The 21,000-nt window shown below is 29.1% G+C and overlaps 2 protein-coding genes across 2 annotated transcripts; both read left to right on the top strand.

Annotated features, from left to right (window-relative positions):
* Nucleotides 1-397: 397 nt before the first annotated feature.
* Nucleotides 398-1,333, top strand: LOC123193856 (stress-response A/B barrel domain-containing protein UP3). The gene has a single exon (XM_044606925.1). It carries the CDS (start codon nucleotides 487-489, stop codon nucleotides 1,252-1,254), a length of 768 nt encoding a protein of 255 aa, XP_044462860.1. The 5' UTR covers nucleotides 398-486; the 3' UTR covers nucleotides 1,255-1,333.
* An 8,328-nt stretch (nucleotides 1,334-9,661) lies between these two features.
* Nucleotides 9,662-10,902, top strand: LOC123194372 (transcription factor MYB1-like). The gene is made up of 3 exons (XM_044607559.1): nucleotides 9,662-9,951; nucleotides 10,039-10,168; nucleotides 10,250-10,902. The coding sequence occupies exons 1-3, from the start codon at nucleotides 9,819-9,821 to the stop codon at nucleotides 10,776-10,778; spliced, it is 792 nt and encodes a 263-aa protein (XP_044463494.1). The 5' UTR covers nucleotides 9,662-9,818; the 3' UTR covers nucleotides 10,779-10,902.
* The last annotated feature ends 10,098 nt before the right edge of the window (nucleotides 10,903-21,000 follow it).

The following is a 21,000-nucleotide window of genomic DNA, read 5'->3' as shown; positions in this document are numbered from 1 at the left end:
AAGCCCTTTCATACTCAACCTTTTTTTTGGCTCCTACAATTTTGCTCAATTGATACCTCTATTTAAAGGTGCCAAATTTTTTCATAAAAAATTAGATTAATGTTATATGTATATATTTTTTATATATAAATATTTTATTATATAATTAAATATTATTTTATTATTAATTTAAAATTATTTAATTAAATTATAATATATCTATTTATATAATTTTATGTATCGAAATGGTATATATATAATTTTATTAAAAAATTTAATATATATATATATATCATACAGATTCCCTGTTTAAAATAAGACCAAGCGCAACAATTCCCACTTTGCGTACGTTACACTTTCCAAAGCCACTATACATTTTAAAATAATTAAATATTTTTTTATTTTTAACTATTTAATCAATAACACAGCATCAGCGCGTGGCGTCTTGCTCTCTCCGCTTTTAACAAAGCTTCCAGTCACTTTCAAAACCCTCACTAGTCCTACACAATGCTGTGTATGCGAGCACGGCCTTTCTTAACGACGTCTACATTTTCCATCACTTTCTCACCTCCCAAACGCCTCCCTCGCCTCACACCACGCACTTTCTCCGTCAGACCAACCATGTCGTCAACCATCGAGCACATCGTCCTCTTCAAGGTCAAGTCCGACACCGACCAGTCCAAAGTCAACACTATGATTAACAACCTCAACGGCCTTGTCTCCCTTGACCAGGTTCTCCATCTCACCTCCGGTCCGGTCATTCGAACCGGATCTTCTCTCTTTTCATTCACTCACATGCTTCACAGCCGCTACAACTCTAAGGATGATCTGGATGCCTACTCTCAACACCCCGCTCACATGAGTGTCGTCAAAGAATCGGTCCTGCCGATATGTGAGGACGTAATGGCCGTCGATTGGGTGGCCGATCAATCTCCTAATCCTGTGGCTCTACCAGCCGGGTCGGCCATAAGAATCACCTTTTTAAAATTGAAAGAAAATTTAGGCGAGGAAGTGAAAAACGAAATATTAGGGGTAATCAAAGGACTTAAGGCAAGTTTTGGGGGAATTGAGCAACTCACTTGTGGAGAAAACTTTTCCCCAGTCAGAGCAAAAGGGTTTTCGATTGCTTCGATTGCCGTTTTCAAGGGAGTGAAGGAACTGGAGGAGGCTGATTCTAATGAGGAGTTGGTGAAATTGCAGAAAGAGAAGATTAAGGAGTATTTGGAGGGCGTGATTGTCGTTGATTATGTGGTGCCTTCTGCTTCCAGTCTCTAGAAATTGTATCTCTTTATGGGTATGCTATCAAGACACCGACTTGTTTAAGAATCAATAAAAATATTGACTGGATTATCAACGTTTCCTTTTTAAGTGTAAGCATGATTTATTTATCATTTTCTTATGTTGATTAGCTGTTCACGTTGACATTAATGTCCTCCCAAGTGTTGAACATGGTATCTCTTTTTCACACACCGCTTGGTCACTCTCTGCGGGAGAAAATAAGGGTTTTAGTTTCTAGTAATGTTTTTTCATTTTGTCCTAGAACATTTATAAAGTTTCAGTGGTTGAATGACCTGTTGGCATGTGCTAATGGCCTCCAAACAAGCTTGGGGTAGATTTTTCAGTCAAATAAAAAATCTCTGGTCCAATAACGCGGCTCATAAATATTGTTAATTTTGGATACACAATTTATAATGATTTTGCTTTTGAATTTTATAACCTAAATCATATACTGAGAGTATCCCCAATATGGGATATACATATAAACCCAGTATTCTTCTGTGCTTATGCTGATACTGGGTGTCACATCAAAGTTGTTTATTTTCAATCATTCAGATTTTGAGTATTTCATTCGAGTTTTCTGGTAGTTGTGCGAGTTTATGTGGTAGCTGGAGGACTTTTTCCAGTTGATCAGGTTTCAATTTTTGGTTGGATTATGTTACACTTATTGGTAGAAATAGAACTTGACAGGGGTGTGTTTTGGTTGATGTTGACTTCCAAAGACATTTCAAATTATCGTGTTAGATGCCTCTGAACTTGCTGCTGCAGAAATTGTTCTTATTCTATTGAATCACTGTGAGTTTTCGATATTACTTCTCTTTTACATTTGTCGAAGGAAGTATTAATTATAGACCCATCAATCTTTACCCCCTTTCAAGTGAAAAGGTGATAATTTGGTTGTTGCTTGTGGTGGTAGTGATAGGAAGTGAACTTAGACGTATGACATTAATGATTAGGATGAATATGGGTGGTCTTTTTTTTTAACGAGGAATTAAACAATTAAGCAGCAAAGTTATTATGTGGTTACTGATGATGTGAAAATCTGTACATAAATGAGACATTCGTAAGGTCTATGTGAAAATCCCTACACCAACTAGAAAGTCCTAGTACTAGACTCTCTACACGGAGATTGTTAATGACAAGGGAAATTAACAATATAATTTTGTCTCCTTTCTTAAGGTTAGATTTGAATCGAATTTATTTAAGTTCAACTCTAGCTCTATTCAAATGAGTCTCAAACGAGTTTAAGCTCAAGTTTGACTCTAAAAGTTTAACATTTTTGAGCTCAAGTTTTAAGGTGTTTAGCTCGTCAAACCCGCGAGCTAAAAATTTTAATATAAAATGATATCGTTTTGGTCAATATATATTAAAACGATACTGTTTTAATAACAAGCTAGTTAAAAGCTTGATTTGAGCTCAAACTTATTTGAAGAGAGCTTGATGAATCCAAGCTTGAGCTTGAGCTCAGTTTTATGTAAATCAAGGTGAGTTCGAGTTTGGTTCGATTCAAATCCAATCTTATCTACTATGTCGGTGGATGAGTGAAAGTGATAGTGGTGAGTGTATAACTCATGTCTAGGAGTAATAAAAACAAAATGTTTTTAATATGGTTTAGTTCATTGGTTGGGAGTATATGCCCACAATTATGTTATTTGCGCTTCTGAAAAATAACATTTGGTCGAAATCAACCTTCTACATTTAGGTAGAGTTTTGATTTTTTTTTTTTTAGTTTAAGTGATACATTTTTAAATTGATAATGATATGTTGATAAATTAACATTTATGTTTAAGTGGTAATGGCAGTTTTGCAATTTTATTAAAAAAGTAAAACAGTTATTTTTATAAAAACTAAATAAATTCATTAATAGTAGTGGACAACGAATAATTTAGGTTTTTAAAATTTAAAATGTGAGAATTTTTCACTTCATCGAACCTGGGGTGGGACATAGTCATTTGGTTGAATAACTAAAAGTAAAAGACACTTAACTCACAAGTAGTACTGCAGCAGAAGTACTTGAGTGATACTCTATCTATATTTATTTATTTATTTTGAGTATAAAAAATATTACATATTTATATATTTTATTATATGATTATGTGTTATTTAATATTTAATTTAAAATTATTTAATTATATGATGATATACATTAAATATGTGTCAATTTATATATTTAAAATAAATATATATAGTATTATTAAATATACATATATCAACTTTTAATTATGTATCAATTGATCAACTGAAGCTGGAGAAAACCGAACTCCTAATTAACATATTCAATAAAATTCAAAATGTCGAATCAGTATGTTCCTCCATGAATTTGATGAAAGAACTTTTTGTCCTGCTTAAGTTTAAAAAGTTCAGTTGTCCATTTTTCATTCATTTCTGTTAATGAAAATTGTTTAATTGCACTTTAAATTACTAGTTTGTATTTTTAATTAAGTTATGAAATTACACTGAACATTTAATGCAAATGTTAATTACCAATTTACCCTTATTATTAGTGAAATTATGAAAACACCCCTGATCTTTGTTATCAACCAGAGTCGTTGAGAGAAACTGCCAATGCCGGAGGCAGTGTCAGCTGAGACAGAAACGGATGAAGATTTCATCAGGCCGTGGAAAGGAATTGCCGACAAAGATAGAACACTTGCAGCCGAGTGGGAGCTTGTCACCAACTGAAAGTCCACGACTGACCATTGCACGTGGTATGGCGTCACGTGCGATCACTTGACTGATAGAGTAATAGGTTTGGCATTCCTCAAAATTGTAACATCGTCCCCCAGTCATTTTTGAAACTTTTCCAGTCAAATTGTGAGAGCTCCAAACTTTGTCCATTCCTCACAGTGAGTTTTTCTCTGCACAAGTATTAGAGAGATTCGATTTTTTGGAATTTGTGAAACTGTAGGGATAACTTCTCTCGCACGATGCATTATAGATTCAGCTGAATTTGGTCAAAAATAGAAACTGATTAACTTTGTTATCGATGACAAAAAGGAATTAAAAAAAAAAATAAGAAAATGGAGAAAATAAGAAAAGAGAAAGCTCTTTGCAAAATGCCTTTCTTATATTTTCACGTAATAATATTCATTAACAAAAATGGGCGATAAATTGTTTTATCGAAGTCATTGGACCTCTAAAAAATCGAATAATGACATGATTTTGTTTTCGTCCATTGGAGCGGATCCAGATCGAATACGAAAGTAGATACATGCATAATTGAGGTGAAAAGCAAAAATACAAATAAATAGAAATTCATTGAAACTTGAGAGGATGATTGGTCTTCAATGCATAGATCATCAATCAAAAAGAATATGTTCTATAAGTGCAATAATGCCATACTTTATTTATGCTTCGCTGATTTAAGTTGTGTCGTGTGTTTTCCAACAAACTTTCAACAAAGAAAGTTAGATAAAATTAGAAGGATTTAGATAGGAGTGAAAGCGGCATGAGTCCTACAACATGGGAAATTGATAAATGGGTTTTCACTTGAAATGTAGATGGTGCAATTATTGAGGTTTGTGTTGCTCTAAAATCACATGTCTGTTTGTCACTTAGGCCCACCACACCCGGGCTTGTCCTGTTCCTTTCTCTCCTGCTAGTGACTTCTGTTCATAAGATCATGGCCAAAACGACTTGTACCATCTAGGTTCGTTGAATCCCTAAACTAGTATTCATTGAGTATAAAAAATTTTAAACTTTTACTTGTGTTCTCCTATAATTAATAGAATAAATTAGTTTAAAAGGTAAAATTATTATTTAATATTTAATATTAAAAAATAAATTTTCATCTTATTTTTTTCTCTTAAATTTTAAAAATTAATAATTTTTCTTCAATCTATATTTTAAAAACTTCACTTTTCCCCTTTGTTAGGGTTAACTAAAAATTGTACACTATTTTTGGTGACCAAATCACTAGGGTACCTTTTCTGAGACCAACGATGGATGCCTCAATGCTTTCTGTCTTTGTCGGAGAGACAAATTGACGAAGACGATTCCTGAGAAGATGAATCCAACCAATTCATCTTTTGCTTCATCTCACGAATCCGATTGATTTGTCTCTCTAACAATCGAATCATGAGAGCTTAGATGAAGACTGATGGACTTCCGTGGCTTTAGAGTCGACAATGACACACAATGGCGACCATCGTCGAATTGAAGCATAGATTGACAAAACACACGACCCATGCTTCGATTTGACGATTCTTTAGCGGTTGTTCTTCAGGGAGAGCACCAGGAGGGGGAAAGAGCATTGTAGAAGAAGATGGTGGGAAGACGAAGTTGGTCGGTGACGAAGAAGGTTGCCAGAGAAACAAGAAAAAAATAAACGTAGGGGGAAAAGTGAAGTTTTCAAAACTTAGGGTTGGAAAAAAATTATTAGTTTTTAAAATTTATGAGAGAAAAAAAGATAAATTTTTATTTTTTCAATATTAAACATTAAATGACATTGATTTTGTTAATTTTAACAAACCTATGATTAAAAGTTTTTGATATTTAACGGAACCAGTTTTGAGGTTCAATAAACCTTGGGTGAGAATAAGTCTTTTAGCCTAAAATCATTGTAATTAAATTACGTATCGTATTATGTACTAAAAATTTAATTTTTTGTATTGTGTATCGTATGATACATCTTTTTTAAAAAATAGAATATTATTTAATTAATAAAAAAATCCTAATTGACATATCATGATGTTGAAGAATATTAGAAACAATTTCTAAAAATTTTAAAATTTTTATATACTCTTCTATTATGTTATTATTATTTTTTAAATATATCAATTTATATTAGTAATATATATCATATTATATAATAGATTTATTATATCATATTAATTTAATATTTCTTAAAATATGGATCTCTTTTCTATGCATTATATCATATTATAAAATACATGCGTTTTATGGTAAAAGACTCTCGATTGAATGAACCATTTCCCCTTGCTATGGACCGGCCGCCCTGGTCATGGGCATGCACCTCAATCAAAGGTTCGTCAACTTTTATTGCTTTAATTTAAACTTCTTTTGGAATACGACAGAACCGTCGGCAAACCAGTCTACCAAAATACTAAATATAGAAATAAAAAAGGCTACTAAAATTCACATTAAACTAAGGTTAGATTCGAACTGAGTCAGTTTGAGCTCGGTTTGGATAAGTCCAAAACAAATCAGTCCTAACCGAGCTCAAGTTTGAGCTACTGGTCAGATTGTTTAATTAAAAAATTTGATACAAAACAATATTATTTTGATTAATATGTATTAAAACGATATTATTTTAATAATAAAAAACGAGTCAAACCGAATTTAAATTAAGTTCTAGTTTGACTTTCACGAACTTGAACTCAACTATATATGAACCAAACCGAACTCAAACTCAAACGAGCTCGAACTTAACTCGATTCGAATCTAACCTTACATTAAACAAAACATTGCTAAACATATTTAAAATTTCTGCCACTATGACACTGCTTTTACCTCTGCTTTGATAAATTTTATGCACCAGTTTAGATATATAAATGAAATATTATTACGTGAATAGATATTATTTTATTTTTAATTTAAAAATATTTAATTTATATTAAAATTATACATATATATACGTAATTTTATGAGTATGTTTTCCAATTTTCTAAAGGATTTACGGTTGAGCTGTCTTAATCTGTTGGTCCATTTTCCATTTAATTTTTCGAGCTGGCTTGCATCGACTGTTTTGTCTCTCATTTATTCTTTGTCTTCATCGTCAAATTTTGTATTTTGTTTGTTGAGTGGATATCACCGTCTTTCCCTGTCAAATCTTTTTTTTTTTTTTTTTCAATTTTAAGGATGCAAATTTATAGCCAATTAAAGTGGAAAAATCTAAATTTAATATGTGTATTCACTTTAAATTTATAAATGAGTATATATATTTGATATGTATACTCATATAATTCAATAATTTTAAATTAAAGATAAAATAATATTTAATCATATGATAATATATATAAATATATATTTATTTATATATTTAAAATGAATACATATAATATTACTGATCGAGAGTATCCCTACATGTCTGACAAGTGATACTAATTTCTATGTAGAGTCATACGAAATGAAACAAGCTGAATCTAGCACCCATTGATTTGTCGTATCACCTTGGGAATTCATGGACACCTCTCCATCTTCTTATAATAAATCTTTGACTTCAACAATATTTCCCTAAGGAGCTACTTAAAATTAATGATAGTAGAATTATTTGTATTCTTGAATCTATACAATAAAGTAATTTTTTCTTTAACGAGAAATCTTATATGAGTTAGATCATTTTTTTAAAAGAAATTAATCATATTAAATAGGTCAAATCTCAAATTTAATGATCAATTCATAATCATTAAATTATATAAATTAAGAGTATTATTTTGACATGTGATCAAAAAATTTGAACCCAAACTCTTTACTTTGGGAACTCCAAATAGCTGCTAATTTGTTAATCAAGATTTCCAAGTCATTCAAATGTTATTGCAAAAAACACCCATCCTTCATCTTCAGATACATTAATGGTATAAGTCTACCTCATTGGCATCTTCTCTTGCTTCTAATAAATTCCTTTCAGAGCAATTACACATCCATCATTCACAAGGGCCACCACACATATAAATTCTAAATAGTAGTATTATATATAATTTTATGTGTAAACACTCGTAGTGATATATTTTTATTTGTATATAAGATTATATATAGAATTTTATTGAATTCAAAAACACTAGTCTCGAGTTTTAACAATTTTTATCTAAGCTTTTATATCCATTGTTGCAAAATATTTGGTCAAACAATATTTGATCGAATACACAATGAATAGGTTTAATTAAGAAAAGAGAAGGTATGAAAGATCTACATAATTCAATAATATGATTATGCCCACAAGGCGTAACGTAAAAATACTTATTTCACTAGAATCAGAAACAATTATATGTATCTTTTATTTTCTCTCTATCTAAGATTAAGTACGATTTTTTAATTAAATATTTTAAAAAAAATTAATACATTTCTTATTTATAGTATTCTAATTTTAGACCCGTGCAAACTCAAAATTCTAAATAAATGTGTCTTCATAAAAAAAATAAATAGCATAATAATTTATTATAATCCTCCCACAAAATATAAACCTAAGATATCAAAATTCACATCATATCTTATTAGAAAAAGACTCCTAATCTAACACTTTGTCAACAACCTTAACACTTATATTATTTTCCAATTTTACATTATGTAAGTATGTATGTATATATATGTATGGATATATGTGTGTGTATATATGTATATATGGATATATGTATGTATGTATGTATGTATGTGTGTGTATGTATGTATGTATGAATCTAAAACTTTTTTCTTCTTCGATATTATTTCAAGATTCAAATATATTAAATTCTTAACTTAGAATCTTTATCATTACATGTATAATCAGTTATAACAATAATAATATATGTACCTATTTTAAATATATAAATAAGTATATATTTATATGTATCATCATATGATTGAATATTATTTTATTTTTAATTCAAAATCACATAATTATATGGTAATATATATCTATTTATATATTTAAAATAAATACATATAATTTTATTATAGTCATAAATATGATTTCGTGTTCAAATAAATTTCGAATGCATTTTGATATAAAGATACGAAGGGTATACATTACATACACAATTACGTGAAACTAGCACATTGCTCACTAACAAAATGAAAAGTCAAAGATATTTATTATATTAAAAGAGGGAAGGAGTTTATAAATAAATTATTAAGTAAATGATAGAGACAGGGACGGTAGAATTTAAAAGCAGCCCATACGATTGCGGTGGCCACTTTTTGTCAGTTGACATAATTTACATGCACGAAGACCCTCACTCACAAAATCCCTTCCTCCCTTCAACCAACTTTCAATGGTGTGCTAGAAAGTTAGCTAGTTTTGGAGAAAAAGAAAAAATCAAACGAGCATGTAGTGTACAACTTCAACTGATCTTATCACATAAGAAATGTGAATTCGTGATTAAATATTTTAATCAAGTAATTTATGAAGATCCAATTATATAGCTTTAATATGGGAGGATTATCTCTGAGCATTAATTACCTATCATTATCATAATAAAAAAATCATTTTACCAGTGGAATTCATCGATGAAATTGATGGACTGAGTTTGAAAATTTACACCAATTGTAAAAGAGTTCATATTTGGTAGGTTTTTGCATCATTAAGAGGGCTCAAGTACAACTAGGTTTGCAGCAATACAGGAGATAACAGTCAATATGAGAAAACAAAAAACTGAAAGGTAATTTAAGTGACAAAAAGGAAGGTTTGTTAAGTCTTTTTTTTATTTATCTAATTCGGTGGTATAGAGTTAGTCATTAGATATCATGTTCTTCATTTGAAAAAATAAAATAAAATCAACTGCTCTCTCTCTATATATATATGTACACACTGCCTAGAGCAAAGGAAAGACTTAATCAAAGTTAGAATAGCAACTACAATAAACAGACTGAGGTGCTAAGAGTGAAGAAAGAGAGAGATTTGGCAAATGGGAAGAAGTCCCTGTTGTGTGAAGGAAGGTTTGAATAGAGGTGCTTGGACTGCTCGAGAGGACAAAATTCTCAAAGACTATATTGCAGAACACGGTGAAGGAAGATGGAGAAACCTCCCAAAAGAAGCTGGTGAGTTAATTCAAGGTTATAAATTTTGACAAGATTTAAGTTCTTTCTTTTCTGGATTTTATTAATTTGAGAGATGTGTTTGCTTAGGTCTAAAGAGATGTGGGAAGAGTTGCAGGCTTCGTTGGTTGAATTATCTTAGACCAGATATTAAGAGAGGGAATATCTCACCAGATGAAGAAGAGCTCATCATCAGACTTCACAAGCTCTTGGGAAACAGGTTTTAATTCTTCTCAAGACATTCAGTGTTTTATTTTTTTCTTAATAGATAAGTTGACTAATGCGATGTCACCGATTGCAGATGGAGTTTGATTGCTGGGCGGCTTCCAGGGCGAACAGACAATGAAATAAAGAACTACTGGAACACAAACCTAGCCAAAAAGCTTCAAAAACAACCCCCTGAAAGAAACAGAAACAAGGTTTCATTGAAGATGGAGCCACATAAATATGTGATCCGAACAAAGGCAGTGAAATGCTCCAAGGTTTCTTTGAATCCAGAGAGTTGGAAAAAGAGTGAAAATTTTGGCAGCAACGTTGACTCAAAGGCAGGAGCGTCAATGCTGCAGGAAACACCAGATTGTTCGTTGGATAATAAATCAATATTAATGGAATCTAATAATGGGCCATCTTCATCAGATTTATTGACGGACTTCAACATGGGAGAGTTTAGTCTATCGGAACTTCTAAATTTTGATTTCTCCGATTTATGTGGAACCTTTTCAGCTACTGACAGCAACGATGACAGTAACGTATTATCTCCTAATTCTTCAGAAAATCCTCTTGCCGTCTCTGACGACGACGAATTCCTACAAGCCTTATGGAGTGTTTAGACGAATGCGGCCACAAATCTCAGTTACTCATGTACATCTTTTTCCTCGACCGGAGGAGACTGGCTACACGATGGTTGTTGACTATTTTATTAATTAATAAAATAAAATTACCTCTTTAAATAAATTTATTTTATGTACTTTGAGGTAATCATTTATGACAAGTTGACGTGGTGGGTTTTTTTTTTTTTTTTTAAATTTCAAAATCATTTTATCATATACTCTTCCCTTAAAAAATTGGACCCTATTTTTTAGGGTGGAATTTAATAGAACTTATAGAGACAAAGACAAAAGAATTGTGAAGATAAAATACTTGAAAAATAAATAGAGAGTTGTCAAGGAAGTTAAATGTGATAACACATTTACAGCAATGGGTGCATGTTCCTGGTCTTTCAATATTGAAAAACCTAATCCAATGTATTCTTTTAGATTTACAGTCACTTGCTTTTATCACAGTATCTGATGAAGGACCTTTATCTAAAGTTCTGATGTTGGAAATTACATGCACCCAACAAAAGTATATCAAATTGTGAAGGGCTGTTAACAGTCTAGAGACTATTGAAAGTTGACCAAAGAAAAGTTCGACCTACTATTACGTCCACACTTATTATATAGAGCATGCCAGATTCACTGGAAAATCATAACCAGAGGTAGGATATAAGTCCAACTTACATTTAATTTCTTCCGGCGACGCTATGAGTCTTTACCTGACAATGAGGTCCTTCTGGCAAATGACCTCTCGGATGGAAATACTTTAATCGTACCCTCTCCGGTCTCTAACTCGCTTTCTCTCGGATGTTAGTTCGTTAACATGTTAATTGTGTAAAACCTCTCCAGAGAAAACAGGTCACTTTATATATTTTTTCAATAAAAATTGCTATGAACCGGCATGCACTCTTTATGCACGATCGTTGTAGTGGATTCGAACCAAATTGAGCTTAGACATAAGTTAGCTCAAGTTCGATTCAAATGATTTTAGAGGTAGTTTGAGTTCGGCTTGAGTTTATTGAGTTAATCAGAATGAAGGTTTGAGTTTAGCTTGAAAGAAAAATTGAAGTTTCGTAGCTCGAATTAATGATTCAAGTTTGTAACTCGAATTTGTAGCTTGAGTTTAGTATTCAAATTTATGACTTGATTGGCTCACAAGCCAAACTGAATTGAATTTGATTTTGGTTTGAGTACAACTTAATTTTTAGACAAACCATATTTCATGGCTAAGATTTGGTTCAAGTTTATAAAAAACAAACTCAAACTGAGCTACATTGAGCCAAACATGCTTTTGAGACTGAGCTGATTTAACTTATATCTAGGCCTACATGATCGTTCATAATTGTTTATCAACTTTGAATTGTATTCCTTCTTCTTTGGAATCATGATTATCCAATAATTGAATTTAAATCTTACAACTAGTCATACCTCTCTCAAGCACAATTGTTCATCATGTCAAATTACCAGTTTATCTTTTTCATGATTGTTTACTTTATATGAACGATTCCTAACAAATGAACAAACGTAACAAAACCATGCACAATTATTTACCTCCTTAAATTTGTAAATTCAAATATCTCGAATAATTCAAATAAACCAAAATAACCAAAGTACTTTTAAAACGTATTTGTGGTTGTGGTGTTATGCACAAAACCAATGATGATGCTTTTTAGTGTGGTAGTTATTGAGAAAGCGAGACTTGGGAGGAAAGGAGGGGAAAGGGCCTTAGTGGCAAAGAAAAGTTTAATTCTTAATTTGATTATAATTTGAAAGGACAAAGAAAATAATTATCGACAAGACACAAACGACAAACAACTTCCACAAATTGAATAATTAGAACATAAATACTTTTATAGCATTTAATTAAAAAAAATTGAAAAAAAAATAAAAACACTAAAAAGAATAATAATTTATTGATAATGAGTAAATTATGAATTTATTGGGAGATAATGAGTAAATTATGAATTTTAGGAAATTTGGGATGCACTAGTTTGGGTTGCCTTATACATTAAGAATAATAATTTTTTTTTTCAAATAGAGATCAAAGTATTTTAAATTTAAAGACATGTGTATAAGCAGTGAGTTTGGCGGAGTTGAGGGTGGCGTGTTGTCGGAGTAGTCTAGATCTTTCTTAGACAATCCATTTTTCAAATTTGAATCCGATTGATTACCCAATACTTGGAGGAGATGTCAACATTAAGGGGTACATGGTGATTTCTCAAAGGCCAAAAGACTTATTCTCACTTAAGGTTTGTTGAATTCTTAAATCGATACTCGGTAAGTATTAAACTTCTCCCCTTTCAACGACTTTATCTTTTTTTTCTCTTATCTCTAGAGTGGTTATCTCTGAAAATGACAAATTATTTTCGATAAAACAAAGACAAATCTCTTCACCTCTTTTAAAGATATTTTATTGTTGTTTTTATCTCCATCAACGCAGAAAAGGAAGCCTACATAAGTGATGTTCATTATTGATGTCGTAAGAACAGTAATAGTTTTGAATCATTAATTTCCTCGGATTGGTTAAGTTTGCAAATTGTAACTAATCGTGGATCACGTGTTCTTGACCTTTGGTAATATTTTCATTTAAATAAAAATAAAATATATAATTAGTTTGAAAATGTAGTGTTTTTGGGTCGTACAAAGAAGCATTTTATGACTGGAAATGGAACAATGTCGGACCACAGTGGGCCTGATACGCCATCCTCAATTAATTCTGGCTCCTCTTTTCCTTTTGTCCTACCATTTTTTAAGTGCAGTATTGTATAATTTTATATATAAATAATTATAATATATTATTATATAATTAAATAATTTTAAATTAAAAATAAAATATTATTTAATTATATAATAATATATTATCATTATTATTTATATATAAAAATACGTATATTATATAATATTCTAAGTTTATGTGGTTCCCCTTTGCCCAACTCCTCCCTCCCTCCCTTTAAGAATCACCTTCTCCCAACCATACGTTATAAGCCCACTCCACTCCCTTTATAGTAAACACGTGTTTTTTAGATAAATAATTAACCCTAAATTTCTTGTCGTTTTTGGAGAAATATTTACATGGATTCTTTATTAGATGTTTGGGTAATTTAGGATTATTTGAAGAAGCAAATCTTTTGTTTGATAAAGTTAATTAATATATATATATATATATCATTATATAATTAAGTAATTTTAAATTAAATATAAAATAATATCTAATTATACAATGACACATATAAATATATATACAATTATATATATAATAGATATACATAATATTATTCTAATTAAAATAATAGTCTTTGTGACCCCAAAATTAGCAAAAGTGATAAAACTGCAAGATTCCTTAAAAAGAGATCCTTGGTTTAAATTGTATTAATCTTATAACTAGTAAAATCTGAATTACTTGGTGCATTATACCCAAACTTTACCGATTTGATAATAGTGATAATAAAAGTAAAGTTTTAATCTTATTATGTACCGATTCAAATAGATGTAATAAGTTTATAATTTATTATGTTTTAAAAAAATTATAATTTATTTATTTATTTGATTTAGAGTCACCCTCTCGAATGGAAACTTCCATCTCTATTTCATAAGAAAAATTACCAATTTATTTGATATTGATTCACTAGTTATAATATCTTAATGGATATTATTTTAATTTTAAAATTTGGTTCTAAAATAAGATATTGTTAAAATCACTTTGGTTTCACTTCCACATTCCTTTTGAATCAAATATTTGGTTTGGTTAAAAAAAATATATATATATATAACTGATTCAGTAAACCAGTTTTAAAAAATTTTATTTATTTTTTATTATAATATTTATTTTTAAATACAAGAAGTTATAGACATATTTATAATTATGATTAATAAAATTATATATATAAATAATAAATATAAATTTATATATAAATTATAATATATTATTAAATAATTTTAAATTAATAATAAAATAAAATTTATTTGTATAATAATATATAATAGTGTGAATATAGATTATTTAGGTGTACAATTCTATTCAATTATTACGCATGCAATTATATACCCAACTCCTTTCCGGACAAGTGGTCAAAAGCTGAACGCGTTTAACAAGGGTTGCCTGACACATGGCTTGAGACACAAAATCAAACCTTCTAGAGTGTTTGTGTACGTGGATGTATGTCTCCTAGATTATTGACCTGTCTCCGAAGACTTCAATTATTTTTCTAAAATGGCCCGCTGTATTCAAACCTAATTTTTTATTTGTTAATTACCAAAAATTTAAATATTTATTTATTTATTTATTTATTTATTAAATTTTATTATTATTATTAAAGATAAAATTACTATTTATTAAAATATTTAAAAAATTAAAAATTTATCACATTTTCTCTTCTAAATTTAAAAATACAACAAAATTTCTTCATTTAAAATTTGAAAAATCAATATTTCTTCTTTAGAGTTTACAGTTTTCCTTTATTGCTGCACCTTTAGTGATTAGAGTTGGCTAACCTCCATATTAACACTCCTCCTATCTCATGGAAGATTACAAATCGTCTACTGGAAGTCCCTAAGAAAGGATTTAAACCTTTTCCCCTGTGTATCGCATGATTCGTTGGTGCATAGATTTCTTCTTCCGATGGCTTTGCTTGTGACATCTTGTCACCCCTTTTCTGCTTTTGTTGTTGCGTCACTCTTCGATTTAGATTTGTTCCATCTTTGTGTCGATGAATCGTTTACCCATCTTAGATCGATCGACAAATCATTATCTTTAGAGAGAGGAAAGAGTGTCAGTATGGAGTTTAACAAACTTTAACCAATCTCAACTCTCAAAATATTCTCTTTTAAAAAATAAAATAAAATTAAAAAATAATTATATTTATATAATAAAAAATATAACTAGGTATGAATAAAAAGAAAAAAAAACGGTTATTTTAATTAATATTCCGAAAGAATGTGCACAATATGGATAAAGAATTTGTGGTGAGATTTAATTTGGACCCACGTCCCGTTAACACACCATACCTTTATGGCATATTCTCCTCAATTATTTTGGTTTGGTCTTTTACCACGTGATGGTGAACTCTAGTGTTTCCATCATTTTCATATACAAATGGGTTGTTTTATGGGATAGCATGAGTGGTAAAAGCTTGATATTAGGGGTCTGTATGATGTGACTTAGTATAATTTAAAATTTTTTTTAAATCAAATTTAAAAAAATGGTTTGAAAAACTAAATAAAACAATTTTAAATTTTAAATTAAACTAAATCAAATTAAAAAAAATATGATTTAGTTTGATTTGTATTAGAGTTTAAACTTATTAAAATCATTTACATTTAAATATATATTATTTAACATAATTAATTGAATTATAATTTTTTAGAATATAATATAAACATATAAAATATATAAATTATACATATAAATAAAATGACAAAATAAATACGAAAAAAATAAGTTATATACCTAATTATTTATTGAATATATATATAGAGAGAGAGAGAGAGAGACACACATGATTTATGGTTTAATTCGATTTAAAAATTATTTAAATTGTAATTTAAATTGAACATTGTTTTTAAAAAATTTATAAATTCAAACAAAATCATTTTACAAACAAAACAAAATTGAACGATAATTTTTAAATGGTTCAATTCAATTTTATGATTTGAATCAAATTATATATACTTTTACTTAAAATTTCAAATACAAGAACAAAAATTCAAATCTTCTTTGACAAGATGACAATTTACCTTTGTTTATAAAAGAAAAAACCTTGTGGAACTTGGTGTTCATTCATCCGCTAGCTTCACTGAAACAAAAACACTTACAAAGAGTACTTAAATAAGGTCGTTTTCCATGGAGATCAACAAAAACATATGCGGTGAAGAAGAGTGAAATGATAAAAGCTAGTAAATTGAACAACTACGAAGACTTGAGACGGCATCGTTTTCGTGTGGTTGAGAGAACATCAAATTTCTGCCATGCCTTTTGAAAATATTGTCCAGTCTTCTTTCTGTCAAAAGTTGATTACCTAACCGCAATTTATGGTTTTTATGTAATGGAAAACGATTACATTCTTCTCTCCTTTTTATTTTTATTACTGACCAATGACCATCAATAAATTCCCATATGCAACTACTGCAAACACACAGCTGAAAATTAGAAATAAAAAAATTAAATTAAAAAATTCATCATATATGCATTACACGAATGACCCTGAGATAGATAATTGAACCCAAGTTAGAGTTTTATAAATATGATATAAATTTGAACTTAAGTTTTTTTATTTTAGTACAAACTAGAGAACCCGTTTTAAAACATACAGGTGAAGAACTTGTTTTTTTAAATTTTGCCCTAACTTTATCCCAATAAATTTAAAAGTCCAACTTTAACAAGTTAATCGAACTAAAATATATTTGATTCCATTGATATTTTGAATATGAAATTTTGCTCTGATTGTTGAGGAACAATTGAAAGAAGTTTGAGTTCTCTCCCTTCCCTCATAAGAGAATTAATTTGATACCGTCATTAGGTAAATATCATTTATACCCTGTTAAAGTGTATTATATTATACAAACTATTATATATTGACCAATAACATTTTAACCCATAATTTATTATTGAACCTACAGTTTATGTTAACTATCAGGAGCTACACTAATGAAAATATTCTTATATTCTCTCGTTTGGTCTATAGTTTTATTAAATAATTTACAATTTAATAATAAAACATAAAGTCTTTCTTAAATTAGTTAAAGATTTATCGTCATTAAGCAAAAAATATAAGGATCATGCCGGTCATATACTAATAAACCTTTTCATATGTCATGTTATAAACTCTATACTTAGGATGATCAATTTCATATGTTTTAACATTTTTAGAATACTGTCATTTTTGGGCAAGCTCAAAGCCTAATTATTTAATTAAAAAAATTATTTTGTATGGTGAGCTAGGAATTGTCAAATGCTTGGAAGAGTTGGTAGCTCAGTTGGTTTTTGTGAACTTTTGTTTCGAGCTTAATTTGGTTAAAGCTCTTTTAGAATAGAGTCACTTTTGTTTATTGGTAACCATGTTTCTCAACCTTGATGCCTTTCTTAAAATTAACATGCTGCATGCCTTCTCACTCTACTTTTATATCCTCTACGTAGATGTTGTGTATCAGCATGGTATACTCTTTACATATTATTTCGGGTTTGGTTAGACAAAAAATTCTATCTAAAACCTGAATTATTTGAATGAACCAAGCTTTTACAAACAAAATGAAGGCCGAGTTGAAAAAAAATTATTTAAAGTGTTGAATATTGAAATTGATTATATATATATTTTCGTTGATTGCAAAAATATATCTATATGATTGTTCCTACTATTGTAAGATTTCTTCGTAGGGTAATTTGACATAGGAAAATTAATTAAAATAGATATGAAATTTATCGTGTAAATCATTTTTGATAAAATTTTTATAGTTTTACCTTTTTAAGTAAACTCTATTTTCTATTACAACAATACATTTTATCTTATTTCTTTCTATCTAGATTAGTTTTTACTAGAAAATATTTTATTTTTGAGAGTATACAAATTAAGTTTAATTTTTTTGTAATTGTTAAGATTTACATATCAAAAACAGGTTAATTTTTTATATAAAAGTTGATATTTATATACCTTTAGAAAAATAATGGACATAACTACACAGAGAGTACGTGTGGGTTGTGCATAAGTGTTAAAAATGTGCATTCTTTTGAAAGGGTATGAAAATGTGCAAAAGAATATGTGTTTTTTTCGAAAGGATACGAAAATGTGCAAAATGGTGCAAAAATATACGAAAGTATAAAGAGATGCGTAAAACTATGAAGGGATACGGAAAAATGTGAAGGGGTGTGTAAAAATATAAAGGGGTTCGTGAAACTATGAAGAAGTATGTAAAAATATAAAGCGATGTATGAAACTGTAAAAGAATGCGTGAAAATATTATAAATTATATATATTATTAGTAATATATAAAATATATTATATATGTATATAATATACATATATAATATAATATATTATACATTATATTATTAATATAATATATAATATATCTCACGTGCCCTTTTATAATTCACGCACCTTTTTTATATTTTTCACACCTCTTTTATATTCTATGCACCTGTTTGTATTTTTACATACTCGTTTGTATTTTCACGCAACCATTTTGTATTTTGACGTACCCGTTTGTATTTTCACGCATCTGTTTTATATTTTTACGCATATGTTTATATATTCATGCACCTGTTTATATTTTCACACACCCGTTTTGTATTATTATGCACTTGTTTGTATTTCATGCACTCGTTTGTATTTTTATGTATCCGTTTGTATTTTTACGTACCTGTTTTGTATTTTTATGCACATGTTTATATTTTTACGCATCCTTTTGTATTTTCATGCACCCGTTCGTATTTTCACGCATCTTTTCACATTTTCACGAATCCCTTCACATTTTCCTTCACCCCTTCACAATTTCACACACATTTTTACATTTTGACGCACCCCTTCACATTTTTCTACACTTTTTCATAGTTTCACACATCCCTTTACACTTTCATATATTTTTGTACCATTTCACACATTTTCACACTCTTTTAAAAAAACGAGCACCATTTCTTAATTTTTACACCCTTTCAAAAGAATGCACACCTTTAGCACCTATGCACAACCCACACGCAGTCTCTGTGTAGTTATGTTCATAATTTTTCTAAAGATATGTAAATATCAACTATTACATAAGAAATTAATCTATTTTTGATATGTAAATTTTAATAATTATGAAAAAATTAAACTTAATCTATATACTCTCAAAAATAAAATATTTCTATTAAAAACTAATCTGAATAAGAAGAAATAGAATAAAAGGTATTGTTGGAATAAAAAATAAGATTTGTTTAAAAAGGTAAAACTACATAAATTTTACCGAAAAAAAGGTTTACACGACAAACTTCATGCCTATTTTAATTAATTTCCCTTTGACATATTAGCAAAGTATTGATTGTAAATTAATCATACTAATTGTATTTTATACCAATATATTAGATGTTAAATTATTCAAAATTAATACAAGAAAAAAAATTATTTTTCTGTCAAAATTTTAAGTGAAAGTACTAGTCGCTGTTTTCAACTATGTAATTTTGTATTGTTTAAAACATGAGATTATTTTTAAACATTTAACTTCTTGAAAACTATGGAAATGTTTATCACATAACAAGAAGCATCATTATTATAAAATCAATGAAATTATGTATACTTAGTTCTAAAATATAATTAGATATTCAGATGATATATTATTATGTAATTAAGTGATTTTAAATTAATAATAAATTAATACTTAATCATATGAGTATATATTATCTGAATATCAAATTAGATACTCTAAACTGAATACATATAGCATTGATGAAAATGTGTGTCACATAAGAAGAAGCATCCTTGATATATAATAATAAAAATAATAATTAAAAATTATTTAAAAAAAGTAAAACAGTAAGTAGTTCAAGACCACATTGTTATTACTAACAATGAAAAATTGTGTTTTGAGTGGAGGGAGCCAAGACAGATTAGAATAGGATCTGGTGGGTTTTAAGTCTGGCTGCACTGTAAATGAAAAGGAGAGTGAAAATGGTGAGTTTTTTTTTTTTTTTTCAAACTACCAATTACCCATGGATATCCACGGATAAATTCAACCTACCTATAAAAATCTTACCATTAACATATGTGGTGGATCGAAACAGATACGGGTTTAAAAATTTAAAATCTATACACACAAACACCCACTCCTTTTGCCAAGTCTAAATAAAAGTAGTCTCTCCGCTTATAAATGTATAGTTTATTTATTTATGTTTTTGAAAGAGAAATTCTATTCAAGTTAGAGTATCGAACTAACTATACTGATTAAATAAAACCCTGAATTCAGTGTCTAATCTTATAATTATTAAATCGGATTAATCTAAAGTATAATCTTAATACCTTACCGAGAGGACCAAATGCTAAGTTTTCTACACCTCTGTAGGCCACAATTGGGCTCACTAACTTGGTCCTCACGCATAAACCAGAACGTTTCCAACAATCAGGTATATGAAACAATTATTTCGCCTACCATTTATGGAAATCTCTCTTTACAACATCAGAAAGGGCCACATACAGTGGCTATATAATAATTATTATTTCGCCATCACTTCTGGTCCTGGAATTTTTTTTTTTTTAGTGGAAGTGATAACATT

This window comes from Mangifera indica, chromosome 13 (assembly GCF_011075055.1).
Source record: "Mangifera indica cultivar Alphonso chromosome 13, CATAS_Mindica_2.1, whole genome shotgun sequence".
Taxonomy (NCBI): domain Eukaryota; kingdom Viridiplantae; phylum Streptophyta; class Magnoliopsida; order Sapindales; family Anacardiaceae; genus Mangifera; species Mangifera indica.
The sequence above is the reverse complement of the archived record's forward strand: the minus strand, read 5'-3'. Positions and strand labels throughout refer to the sequence as shown.